Below are 12,203 nucleotides of genomic sequence, written 5' to 3' on the forward strand. Positions count from 1 at the left end.
ATAGCATTTGCAAATGAAAATCTCATATTGCCAGGTGTCTAATTTCTCCAGATCAGGGTTTACCGCATTCCGTTCAAAACCCTCACCAGCGCTCTGTAAACGAATCCCCCGCCCTGCCCAGATCACACCTCCGCGCGCCCGACACCCGTATCGCGTCACCCCGCGAGACAAATGGCGTTCGGAGGTGCACCCGCGTTCGGCGCGACCGTGAACGCTAATCCCTTCGGCGGATCCGGATCGTTCGGTCCAGCCGCCACCTCGGCACCATTCGGCGGGGTGCAGGCATCGCCGACGGGGGGGTTTCCCGGGCAAACGGGCGGGGCGCCCGCGTTCGGCAGTTCGGCGTTCGGCCGGCCCATCAACTCCACGCCGGGTGTATCGGGCTCCATGCAGGCTCCGGGTATGTGGAACTCGACGTCAAACTTGGCGGCATCGTCGTTTGGTACCACGCAGACAACGACGCAGCCTGTGCAGAATGCGTGCTCGCACTGGAACGAAGGGAGGTGTCGCTTCGGCACGCGCTGCCGCCAGAGGCACGTGTGCGCAAATTGTGGTTCGTCCGCGCACACATCTCGCCAGTGCTCTTCCGCGGGGGCTGCCACCAACTCCACCGCAGAGTATCGCCCGTCGAGGATCGTGGAGCGAAACAACAACGGATCCACGACACACGGAACCATTCATCACGTGGAGGCCATGCCCGAGCACCGCGGTTCATCCGCCGAGCAAATCCGTCATGAAGCCCGAAGCAGCAACAACAACTTCAACTCCCCGGTCGCATCCACCGCCATCAACAACAACACGATGTTCAACAACAACAACAACAACAACAGCAACACGATGTTCGGCGGCAACAACAACAACAACAACACGAATTTGTTCGGCGGCAACAACAACACCTCCGGCACGAATTTGTTCGGCAACAACACCAACACCAACACGTTGGGTTCCACGCCGACGAGTTGGCCGGGAACGACCACGACGCCGCTCGTGTCGACACCCACTCCGGGACCCAACCCCTTCGGCCCGACCCCCGCGACGAACGCGTCTTCGCCGTGGCCCGCGCCCCAGCCGTCCACGCCGGGCGGCAGCTTCGCCTTCAACCCCCAGGCGCAGACGACGCCCGCGCCTGCTCCCGCCGCGCCGGCGAGTCAGAACATGTTCTCGTTCCCCCAGGCGCAAACCGGGGCCCCGGCTACCGGCGCGAACCCGTTCAGCTTCACGCCGACGACCGCGGCGGCGACCTCGCCGACGTCGGCCTTCACCATGTCGCAGCCGGCGGCTCAACCGGCGAATTCATTATTCACCGGGCTGCAGCAGCCGGCCACGACGACGCCTGCGGCGAGTCCGCTGTCGTCGTCGCTCGGTATGTTCAACCCTCAGTCTGCTCCAGCGCCGGCATTCACCGGTCTGACTCGGCCGGCGGTGACGCAACCGGCGACCAGTCAGCCATTCTCGTTGACGACGCCGGCGTTCTCGTTGACGCCGCCGGCCCAAAGTTCGCCGCTCGCGTCGCTCGGGGGTTTAGGGACTGGGGCGGCGCAGAACGCGTCGCAGGGATCGTTGTTTGGGGGTCTCAGACCCCCCGTCGGGGGCGGCACCATCCCGCAGATTCAAACTCCCTCGCCCGCGCCGACGCTCTTTCCGAGTTCGACGTCGTTCCCGAGCTCGTCGCTCTTTCCGAGCGCGACCAACCCGTCGCAGGCGACGACGTATTCGAACGGCCTCGTACCGGCCGCCAACGCTGCTCTGGCGCCGCCCAAGGTCAACTCGTCGCCCTACGGCAAACCGCTCGAATCGTCGAAGATCATCTCCGCGAGTCGCGAGGTTGTTTCTGGGGTGTCCAACGCGTCTCCCGCCTCCACGATCGGCGCGATGGGCAAGGGTGGCTCTCAGCTCTCCGCGTGGGCGACGAGCTCTCCGCGCCGCGTTTACATGAGCCGAGCGCCGCTTCCGGCTCCGTCTCGCATATCGCTCAGACCCAGGGGAAGCCCCGTTCGTCGCGAGGAGTGGATGCTCCAACCCGCGTCAAAGCCGAGGGAGCTCATCATCCGCGCGGAGACTTTCGAAACACCGATGGGGGGGGAGACGTCGCCGGCTGTCCTGTCGATCGCGGAGAAGGACGAGTTCGTCGAACCCGCCTTCATCCTGACGGAGAGCGCAAAGAACGACGGGTACTCGTGCGAATTCGAAGTTGAAGGCAAAAAGCTGAGAGACTTCCGCGTGACCCGCCGAGGGTTCGGATCAGTCAGGTGGCTTCAACCCGTGGATGCGACCCACCTGAACGGCATCGATGTCGCTCGTGTCGTTCGAATCGAGCGTGGGGCGGTGTACATGTACGACGAAGCGTCCGGCGTGTCGGCGCCGAGATCGGGCGAGGGGCTCAAGACCAGGGCGGAGGTGACCCTGCTGCGTTGCACTTCAAAGAAGGACACGGAGGAATCCAGAAAGAAGTTCGAGGCCAAGGTGGTGCAGCAGACCAGGCGAATGGGCGCCGAGCTGTTGGAATATAACATCGACACGGGCACGTGGCGCTTCGTGATCGATATGTGATGTAGTAAGACGTCAGAACTGACGTGATGTAGCTAAAAAGAATTTTAACGACGTTCGTGACTGTTACGTGACTGTCTCGTCCTCCAGCTCCGCGGCGGAGATGTACTCCCCGTGTTGTTCAAAGTGCGCGACCAGCCGCTGCATGAACGCGTCGCGCCTACCCACCGTCTCCGTGTCGCACACGAGACAGCAGTGCCTCCTCGCGCGGGTCACCGCGACGTTCATCCGTCGAGCGTCTGAAAGGAAACCAACCTCGCCCTGCTCGTTACTTCGCACGGCGCTGATGATGATCGCCTCCTTTTCCCTTCCCTGAAACCCGTCCACGGTGCTTATCTCGAGCTTTGCGAGGGTATCGTCCGCGGCGCGTAGGTCACGAAGAACTCCAACCTGCGCGGAGTAAGGGGTTATGACACCGATATCCTCGGGTCGCGCGGCGCCGGACTTGATCAGCCTTCGCACCAACGCCATCACCGCGGCGGCTTCGCCCGGGTTGTCCTTGCTATCCCCCTCCTCCTCGCAGTGTTCCTCCATGTCGCACCCCGCGGTATCGACCAGCATAAGCACGGGGGTTGTCCCGGTGCCCGCCCCCTCGAGCCGGTGCTCGGCGACCGAGTCGGCGGCGACCAGCTTACCCTCGTAGAGCTCGTCGCTCGCCCACTGCATGATGTTTCTGTTCATTCGGTACTGGGTGGTGAGCATACGCGCCACGCCGATACCGTGCCACTTGGCGTGCACCCTCGCGAACAACGTCTCGCTCAGACCTTTCTTCGCAGCCTCGTCGGACATGACCGTGGGCGGAAGTTGCAGGTGATCGCCCGCGAGCACAACCTTCCTACCCTTCAAGATGGCTCCCCAGCACGCCGCCTCGAGCGCCTGCGCAGCCTCGTCGATCACCACGACGTCGAACGACTGATCCCTCAGCGAGTTCGACAGAGCGCCTGATAAGGTGGCGCAAACCACGTTGCTTCCACCGATGACCTCGTCGACAGCCTTTCGCTGGCGCGCCTTCTCCTCCTTTGCCAGTCTTCGAAGCTCGCGCCTCGCGTCGTTTCTCGCTGTTCGGTCCTTCCTCGGGTCGAGTTTGAGCAGCACACGGCGGAGCTCCCTGCACTCCTTCTCGCAGTCCCTCGCCAAAGCGGAGTTGTCCGATTTTAGCACCTGAGCCTCGAGGCTGGCGTCGAGCACCGACTCCAAAAGCCTCGCGGGGTGCCCGATTCTCACGATTTTCGCCTGCGCCCCGGAACCCAGTTTGCTCAACGCGTCGCCCCGCGAGCGCATCAGCCGCTCCACCAGGTTATCCACCGCCACGTTCGACGCGGCGCAGCACAACACCCGTGACCCGCGCGCCACCTCCTGGGTCACGTACTCCACCACAGCTGTGGTCTTACCAGTCCCCGGGGGACCGTGGATCAACGCGACGTCGGCGGCGCCGAGGGCGTGAGCCACCGCGTCGATTTGCGAAGCATCCAGCCCGGGATTGACCGTTTTATGTAACGCCCCCGCCGCGGCGTGAAACCGCGGCGGGATGTTGCCGAACATGACGTCGACGAGTGCGGCGCCCACCCCAACGTTCCCGCCCGGATCCCCCGCCGAGCACGGCGCTCGCCCGACCCTGTCCAGCGCCTGAACCAGTCGCCGGTGCGACGTCTCGTTGGCCAGTCTCTCCACCTTCAGGTTCCCCTCCAACGATCGCTCCGGTAGGTCGTCCACCGCGATCTCGACGGCGGTGTCACGTACCCTGTACACCACGCCCGTACACAGGGGTTCGCCGCAGGTATCGCCCTTCCCCGGGCGAACGCACACGACGTCGTGGGGCGAGAGCTTGTGCGGCGGCAGCGGCGGCGTTTGTGTCGTCTTCCTGCTCGCCAGCTCGAGCGTCACCACCGTCTTGCCCAACAACCCGCCTCTCAGATCCACGCACCGTAACCCCAACAGGGCGCGACCTCTGCGCTGCGCCGTCTCCGCACTCATGCCCTTCAACACGGCTTCGCTCTGCTCAACCTCGGCGGCTCGCTCGAGTTCCAACAGCGCGCGGGTCCGACTGACGAACGCCTCGACGGTGACGTCCGCGCCCTTGACCGCGGGCGCGGTGCCTCGCTTCGGTTCGGCGGTCCCTCGCGCGGTCTTTGTCGTCGGTGGCGGCGCGTCGAACGCGCGCCTGGCGTCGTCCCTGGAGAGCCCGAGGTGCGTCTCGAGCAGCTCGCAGATTGCTTCGTCCGCTGTCGCGACGTCGGTCCCGACGGCGTCGACGTCCACGACCTCGGCGCCTCGCCCGAGAGTTATCCGCCGGGCTTCGCCGTCGCCTGAGCTGGAGTGCGGGACGCCGTGCCGCTCGGCAACCGCGTGGAGCACCGCGCGCTGTCTGCTCGTCAGAGACGGGGGAAAGCGCACGGTGACCTCCTCAGCGGCGGCCGCGACTGCGGCGTCCGCCGAGCCGGGACCCGAGGACGGCGTCGCCTCCGCCGGGTGGCCGACGTCGTCGCAGCACTCGCATCCCGGCTTCGGCTTCGACACGGTGAACCCTTTCGCCGCGCGTTTGGCCGCGCGCTCCTCCTTCCTCCTCTTCGCCGCGTCGGAAGGCATCGCGCTCCCGAAGCGCGTTGATGTGGGATCTCGGCGGTGCCCACTGAAAGTTGCTTTTTCCGAGGTCGACCGCCGGACGGCCAAAGCGATGACACGTTGGATCCAATTTCGCAAATTTTTGTGACTGATGTTCTATGAAAAGAGTACACAGCGAGTACACTAAAGCGAGTAAAATCGACTCCGGTTTTTGTTCAGCCGATTCGTATGGAAACTCACTCTAAAATCACCCATTAGCGCTCAGCTCGGCTTGTAACCGACGGTGGTTACTTTCCCCAACAACTCCCCCCACTGCGCATCACTTCAACCCGTCGCCCACCGGCTACATCTTGAAGCAACCGACGAACAAGAATGTCGTTCGGACTCGATCTCCAGCAGGCCATCAAGAACGTGCAGATCGCCAAGGCGGCGCACAAGAGCTTCAAGGCGGCCGCCAAGGTTGGCGTGTCCGAGGCTGAGGCTGATGCCAACTGCGAGGGCCCCGACTGCGATGGCTACGACGTGCTCCGCAAGAAGGTCGACGACTGTCTCGAGGCGCAGATCGACCTCAAGCAGAAGCTCAACGCCGCTGAGGCTGCCGGTGACCTCGCCGCCACCCAGGCCGTCTCCGAGGAGATGGCCGCGCTCAACGAGCAGTGCACCGAGTTCTGGAAGCAGGAGGTGCGCATGAAACCCAAATTCCCGCCTCGACCGAGCGGCGGAGACTCCGAACCAAGAACGTCACCTGACCGTCCGTATTCCCCCTATCCCGAACCACCCCAGGCTCTCGGTCACGGCCCCGTGCGCGTTCCCCGCAACCGCCCTTACCCCGACGAGGAGGCCTTCGGCTTCCAGGAGGTCATGGCTCTCGTGGTCCTTGCCACCTCCATCCTCTTCATCACTCACGGCGCCAAGTTCCACAAGTTCCTCATCTGCGCCGTGGGTATGACCATCGGCACCTTCGGCGGTCTCTTCCTCACCGAACAGTTCGGTATCACCGAGTTCAAGCCCAAGTGGGGCGTCTCCCTCGCCCTGGGCCTCGCCCTCTGGATCGCGGTTATGTTTGTCGAGCAGCTCATGTTCAGTGCGGTGGCGATGGGTATCGGCGGTGGTGGCATGATGATCATCTACTCCTTCGTCGGCCACTACATCCCCCCCCAGCCCGAGTACTACATGTTTGTCGCCATCGGCATCGGCTGCGTCGCCGGTTACTTCCTCACCGACATGGTCAAGAAGGCTGCGCTCACCCTCATCTACTCCGTCCTCGGCGGCGTCCTCCTCGGCTCTGCCGTTTCCTTCACCTTCTGGAAGTACCACCTGGCCCACGGCGACCTCTGGCTCGAGAACATCACCTCCAACGACGTCACCCTCGACCTCACCCAGTGGCCGGTGCTCGTGTCCATCGGCACCATGGTGGCTGGCGCGCTGTTCGGCATCTGGTTCCAGAACAAGAGCGCGAAGAAGGCTGAGAAGGAGCCCCTCCTCAAGAAGGGCGACGACACCGTCTAAGCGGCGACGGTCTCGATTGATTGAGAAGACGCGTGTCGGGGCGGTGGAGATGGGGCGGAGGACGAGCGTCCCACCGCCCGCGCCGTCGCCCGCTTAGGTCAGACTGTACAGTACCAATTATTACACCTTGAAATGAAGACCTTGACTTCAGAACTTATCATACCCCTCTCACGCTATGCCGCGCCTGTGGACGTGCGTCGCGTTGGGCGCGTATCTGCTCGCCCGCGCGAGCGCGCAGGTACTCGACGATGTCGTGACCTCCGCCGACTACTATTACGATTACGACGAGGTGGACGAGCCACCCGAACGCGCGCGGGCTCCGACGCCGTCTCCCGCGTCGCCACCCGCGACACCGCCCACTCCGAACCCACCGTCGCCTCCGGCGGGTCCGCATCCACCGGTCGTGACCCCACCGGAGCCGCCCTCTTCTCCGGCGACCCGGACCGAGCCGTCGTCGCCCCCGCCGCCTCCCGAGACCCCGACCCGACCCCCTCGACCCAGCCCGACCGAGCCCGACCAAGTCCTCGAGTACCCCCCGGAGAGGCTCGCCTCCGTGGACGACGCGACGTACCGACCCGGCGACTGGCTCATCGGCCGATCCACCTACTTCGACGCCCCCACCGCGTGGAAGGCAAAGTTCGAACCGCACCTGTTCGGCGACGTGCACGGCAACGGGTGCGGATCGTTCACCAACAAGGGCCCGGGCTTGGAGAGCAACTCAAACTTCACGCTGCCCCTGGACGCCGTCGCCGCCGTCGCGGACTTTGACCCGAGGTTCTACGAGGGCGCGTGCGGCACGTGCTACGAGTTGGGGTGCATCACGGGCCCGATCTTAAACGTGGCGACGCGAACGAACCAGACTAAGCTGCCGCTGTGGCGCATGGCCGACGGACGATCCTTCTACGACGTCGATCCAAACGCGTTGGACTCTTTCAACAGGACGGTACCCGGCGAGAACGTGTTGATCGAACCTGGCACCGACGCCGAGTGGGAGTACACGCGGTGCTGGAACGAGTCGCGGACCATATACGTCACGATTGTGGACGTTTGTCCGTGCCAGTACTCGTGGGGCGAGCAGAGCATCTGCTGCGGCCCCGTGCCCCACTTCGACCTCAGCTACTGGGCGCACGAGCTCCTCGCTCACCCGCTGCAGGGGAAGATGATGCTCAGGTTCAGGCCCGTCCACTGCGACACCAAGGAGCCCGTGGACGCTCGGAAAGGCGCGAGCGCGCGCATGGGCGTCGCGGACTTCTCTTCGGAGAACGGATCGAACAGGTTGAACATGTTGAACGGCGGCGGCGAATCGCAACGCGTCTTTGTGAAAAACGCCTCGTCGTCGGCACAGCTGGCGCCGCGGGTCGTTCCCGTGTACCGCGACGAAATATCGCCGGGGTGGAGCTTCACCGCGTACAGGGACCAGTGGGCTACGATCTCGAAGCGTGGACACGGCGTGGGCGGGAGCGCCGCGCTGTGCGTGTCGGTCGCGCCGGGCGGGAGGATGGCGCTGCGTTGCACGAGATGCCAAGACACCGGCAAGCCTTTCGCTGGCGCCAAAGCCGTGGTGCGCCTCTGGGTGCGGTCCACGTGCGCCACCGAACCGTCGCACGAGCCCCCGGTGTACCTGGGCGTGAGCACAATGGGCGTGTACGACTACGCCCTTGGTGCGACTCCGGCGGAACGAGCGTGCGGGAACAAGACCAAGGTGTGGGACCACGTCGTCTCCGACTGGCGCGATAACTGCGGCTGGAGGATATCCGTGCCGGTGTCGACGCTTAAGGGGTGCTCCCCGGACAAGGCGAGCGGCGCGAACGCGCTGTTCCTCGAGCTCGGGCGTGGAGCGGTGGGCGACGCGAAGGTGTGCATGGACGATGCGAGCATCGTGACGTGAAACGAGCGAATAAAGACGTGAGAGTCGCCGTCGAACGACGCGTACGATTTTCATCCCAGACTATGATAACGTTCCCGACGATACCGTTCACCGCGCGTTGACATCCTTGAGCGCTCCGAACGTGCGTCGCTCCGCACCCGCGGGAGCCGCAATCTTCGACTTGAACCCCTCGCGCATCGACGCCAGGCTCTTCTTCTCCGGCGCCGCGGCGGGCACGACGTTCTCGGTATCCGCCGTGGGGGCGGGCGGCGCAGTCGGGCGGGCGGGAGCGGACTCGACGACGGGAGCGTCACCACCAACCTCACCAAAAACATCAACCACGTCACCCTCCGCATCCTCGAACGCCTCCTCCTCGTCGTCCTGGACGCTCGTGACAGCCGGTGATGACGCCGCCGGAGAGACCCCGCCGGAGAGAACCGCCTCATCCGCGGGCGTAGACGACAAAACCCTGGAAAACGCGACGGCCTCGACGTCGCGCACCGGCTCGACGGGGACGTGTGCCAGGTCGACGTCGGCGACGTGCGACGCCACCTCCCCGCCGAGGGCACCCATCGCCGAGGTCACGTCGAGTTTGAGCGTCTCAACACCCGCCGACGCGTCCACCAAAACCGCGTCCACCTCGCCGCTAAACTCGTAAACCTCCGCCGCCGCCGACTCGACGGCGACCTTCGCCGCATCCGTCGCAACGCGGAGGGACGCGTTGGCCTTCGCGCTCGCCTCCGTCGCGCGAGCCTCGGCGGAGTCGACGGCGGCGTTCTCCGCGGCGTTCCACGTCGCGATGGCCGCGGACACGGCGGCGATCTTCTCCCCGACGGCGGAGGCGGCCGCCTCCGTCGCCGACTTGGACCCGGCGGCGGCGGAGTCAATCGTCGACGCGATGGATTCGCGCGACGCGACGTGTGCGTCGATCGACGCACACGTCGCGTCGAAGGCGCCAATCGCGGATGCGCCCACGCGTTCGGCCGCCTCCGCGACGGACGCGCCCATGGAGCCGAGGGCGGTCCTCGTTTGCGCCACCCCGGAGTCCGCCGCGTCGGCGAACCCGTCGGCGGCGGAGACGGCTTGGTTCGCGGCGAGCGCGGCTAACCGCATAGCCCCGGTCGCCTCCACGAGGCTCGCGTGCGACGTCTCCGCGCGTCTCGCCTCCGTCTCGACGATGGCGCCCGTCTCCGCCATCGCGGCGCATACCCCCGACCCGAGGCTTCCCTCGAGCGACTCGAGCAGGGCTTTGGTTTGCGTCTCGAGAGTTTTCCGGAGCTGCGCCACGACGTCGGCGACGAGCGCGGACTGACCCTCGCGGTGTTGCACGACGGCGCGCTCCAGCGCGGACTTGGCGGCGTCCAGGCCCGCGCCGACGCCCCGCGCGGCGTCCGCCGCGGCCGCGCGTTCGGCGTCGACGGCGGCGGAGTGCGCCTCGAGGTCCTTCACGTGCGACGCGAGCGCCGCGGAAATCTCTCCGAGCTTTGCCCTCTGCGACGCGAGCGCGGCGGACGCCGTCGCCGCGGCGTCGTCAGCCGCCGCGGCGCCCTGCTGCGCGACGAGGGTGTGCGCGGCGACGAGTTTGGCCACCTGCGTTTTGGCCTCGTCGACGGACGCGCGGGCGGATTCGGCCCAACTCGCGAGGGCCTCGTCCCCCGCTTTCACCGCGGCGGTGACCGCGTCGACACCCGCGGTCATATCGGCGGAGCCCATCGTCACGGCGTTGGTGGCAGCCTGCGCGGCGAGGGAGACGGCGCGGGCGAGCGCCTCGCGTCGCGCGTGCGCGTCTTTCGCGTCGGACGCGGCTGCGGCGCGGGACTCGGCGGCGAAGGCGGCGGCGCCGTCGGCAGCCTCCACGAGCCTTCGCGCGGCGTCGTCGGCTCCGCGCTTGGCAGCCTCCGCGGCAGCCGCGCCCGCGGCGGAGGCGGTCGCGTGCGCCGCCTTGAGCTGCGCCGCGGCGGCCGCGACTTTGGCGTCGAGGCTGTCCACGGCGGCAGCGGCGGATGTCCCAAACGCGGCGGACTTGGCTCGCTTCGCAGCCTCCGCGTGCGCGATGGCCGTCAGCTTCGCGTGCATGTCCGCACCCTGAGCCACGGCGGCGTCGAGCGCCGCGAGGAGTGCCTTGGCCTCGGATGTGAGCTTCCTCTCCGTCTCCCTTCTCGCCGCGAGCAGGGTATCCCTCTTGGCAATCTCCCTCCTGGCATCCTCCAATTTCGCCTCGAGTTCGAGCCGCTTCGCCTCAGCCTCGGCGGCGGCCTTCGCCGCGGCAACCTTTTCAGCCTCGAGCGCCCTCTCAGCCTCGTCCGCGCGTTTACCCTCGCTGACGATCTTCGCCTCGGCGAGCTCGACGCGCTCCGTCAGGCCCTGCACCTCGGTGTGTTTCCTCGCGAGCGCCGCCGCAGCCTCTTCAGCCTGGGCCTCGAGGTATTTCATCTTGATCTCGAGTTCCGCCCAATCCTGCGCGCACGCACCGTTGGACGCCGGGTTAGCGGTTGAAGGGCGCTGGACCCCGTCCACGTTCACCTTGACCATGGAGTTGGCCTGAACCATGTTCTTGATGCCCACCGCCGCCTGCGCGTACTGCAGCGTGGACAAAGATTCATCCACGGACATGATCGACGGGGACACGGTGGCGATGACGCACGTCTTGCACCTGCCGCCGAGTGACTCCTGGAGCAGTCTCGTGAGCTTTGAGTCGCGGTAGGGGATGCGCTCGCCCTTCGCCTTGCCCCCAGCCTTGAGCAGGGTGATGACTCGGCCGAGCGTGAGCAGCGATTGGTTGATGTTCTTCCTCTCGCGCTCTCGCGCGGGGTCGACGTCGGCTCCCCCCGCGCTCTTCGCGCACTCGCTGCCCGCCAGGTCCACCATGTGGAGCTTACCCACAGTCTCCATCATGTTACCGTCGGGAAGGATCCTCTTGCTCTCGACCCTGAGTGTGAAGACGCAGTGCGAGCGCGACGAGTGCTTGTTCATCTTGGTCTCCCCCACCGCGCGCCTCTCAGACGCTCTCGCCATGAGCTTGAGGACATCCTCGGGGCACTCGACGGGTTCCTCGGTGAGGTTCATGACGTACATACCCCGCCCCTTCTTCGTGGCGGTGCCCGGGTCCTCCACCAGACGGAGCTGCTTCTGCTTCTGCTGCAGCGCGGTCAGGTCGTTGAGGTCCACGTCGCAGAGTAAATCTCCGAGCTCCTCGTTGTAAATCTCCAGGAACGACGCGGTCACCTTGGACTCGACGTAGCTGTCGTCGGCGAGCCTTCGGAAGACGTCGAAGGCGGCGCGGGGGATCACGCCGCGGTTCTCCGAGGAGTTGATGTCGCCCTCCATGGTGTGCGTCTTGCCCGTGCCGGTCTGTCCGTACGCAAACACCGTGGACTCGTACCCGCCGAGGACGTCGGAAATGACGGGCGCGAGGGTGCTGTCGAAGACCTCCTTCTGCGTGCTGAAGCTCGTGAAGACGTTATCGAACGCGTAAGTGTTGCGAAGGGTCCTGGCGCCGGTACCCTTGATCACCGTGACCTCCTTCTTGTCGGTGCTCGCGGTCACCACTGGCAACGTGTTGCCCTTGAGCTCCCTCTGGCTCATGGGCCGGAGACGGACCACGACCTGGATACCGGACTGCTCCGCCATGGTGGTGAGTGCTGTCGCGGCGTTAAGGTGGATCGACGATTTGGTACTCTCGACGCGTGCGGGCGGAGAGGACGATACGATCGACGAA

General features: G+C 65.7%; 6 protein-coding genes across 6 annotated transcripts; 3 read left to right on the top strand and 3 right to left on the bottom strand.

Moving 5' to 3' along the window:
* Positions 1 to 171: 171 nt before the first annotated feature.
* On the top strand, positions 172 to 2,550 carry MICPUN_57500 (predicted protein; the record flags this gene model as incomplete). Its single annotated transcript, XM_002501163.1, has 1 exon — positions 172 to 2,550. One exon carries the CDS (start codon positions 172 to 174, stop codon positions 2,548 to 2,550), a length of 2,379 nt encoding a protein of 792 aa, XP_002501209.1.
* A 917-nt stretch (positions 2,551 to 3,467) lies between these two features.
* On the bottom strand, positions 3,468 to 5,133 carry MICPUN_99831 (predicted protein; the record flags this gene model as incomplete). Its single annotated transcript, XM_002501541.1, has 2 exons — positions 3,468 to 3,488; positions 3,511 to 5,133. The coding sequence occupies 2 exons, from the start codon at positions 5,131 to 5,133 to the stop codon at positions 3,468 to 3,470; spliced, it is 1,644 nt and encodes a 547-aa protein (XP_002501587.1).
* Positions 5,134 to 5,481: 348 nt separating this feature from the next.
* On the top strand, positions 5,482 to 6,775 carry MICPUN_57502 (predicted protein; the record flags this gene model as incomplete). Its single annotated transcript, XM_002501164.1, has 2 exons — positions 5,482 to 5,790; positions 5,893 to 6,775. 2 exons carry the CDS (start codon positions 5,482 to 5,484, stop codon positions 6,616 to 6,618), a joined length of 1,035 nt encoding a protein of 344 aa, XP_002501210.1. The 3' UTR covers positions 6,619 to 6,775.
* An 18-nt stretch (positions 6,776 to 6,793) lies between these two features.
* Positions 6,794 to 8,506, top strand: MICPUN_99833 (predicted protein; the record flags this gene model as incomplete). The annotated part of the gene is made up of 1 exon (XM_002501165.1): positions 6,794 to 8,506. The coding sequence occupies one exon, from the start codon at positions 6,794 to 6,796 to the stop codon at positions 8,504 to 8,506; it is 1,713 nt and encodes a 570-aa protein (XP_002501211.1).
* Positions 8,507 to 8,537: 31 nt separating this feature from the next.
* MICPUN_52651 (predicted protein) lies at positions 8,538 to 10,198 on the bottom strand (the record flags this gene model as incomplete). Its single annotated transcript, XM_002501542.1, has 1 exon — positions 8,538 to 10,198. The coding sequence occupies one exon, from the start codon at positions 10,196 to 10,198 to the stop codon at positions 8,594 to 8,596; it is 1,605 nt and encodes a 534-aa protein (XP_002501588.1). The 3' UTR covers positions 8,538 to 8,593.
* Positions 10,199 to 11,020: 822 nt separating this feature from the next.
* On the bottom strand, positions 11,021 to 12,115 carry MICPUN_81000 (predicted protein; the record flags this gene model as incomplete). Its single annotated transcript, XM_002501543.1, has 1 exon — positions 11,021 to 12,115. A coding segment is annotated over one exon (1,095 nt), but the record flags the coding sequence as incomplete, so codon positions are not given.
* Between the last annotated feature and the right edge of the window lie 88 nt (positions 12,116 to 12,203).

The sequence above is a fragment of the Micromonas commoda genome, chromosome 4, assembly GCF_000090985.2.
Source record: "Micromonas commoda chromosome 4, complete sequence".
NCBI lineage: Eukaryota > Viridiplantae > Chlorophyta > Mamiellophyceae > Mamiellales > Mamiellaceae > Micromonas > Micromonas commoda.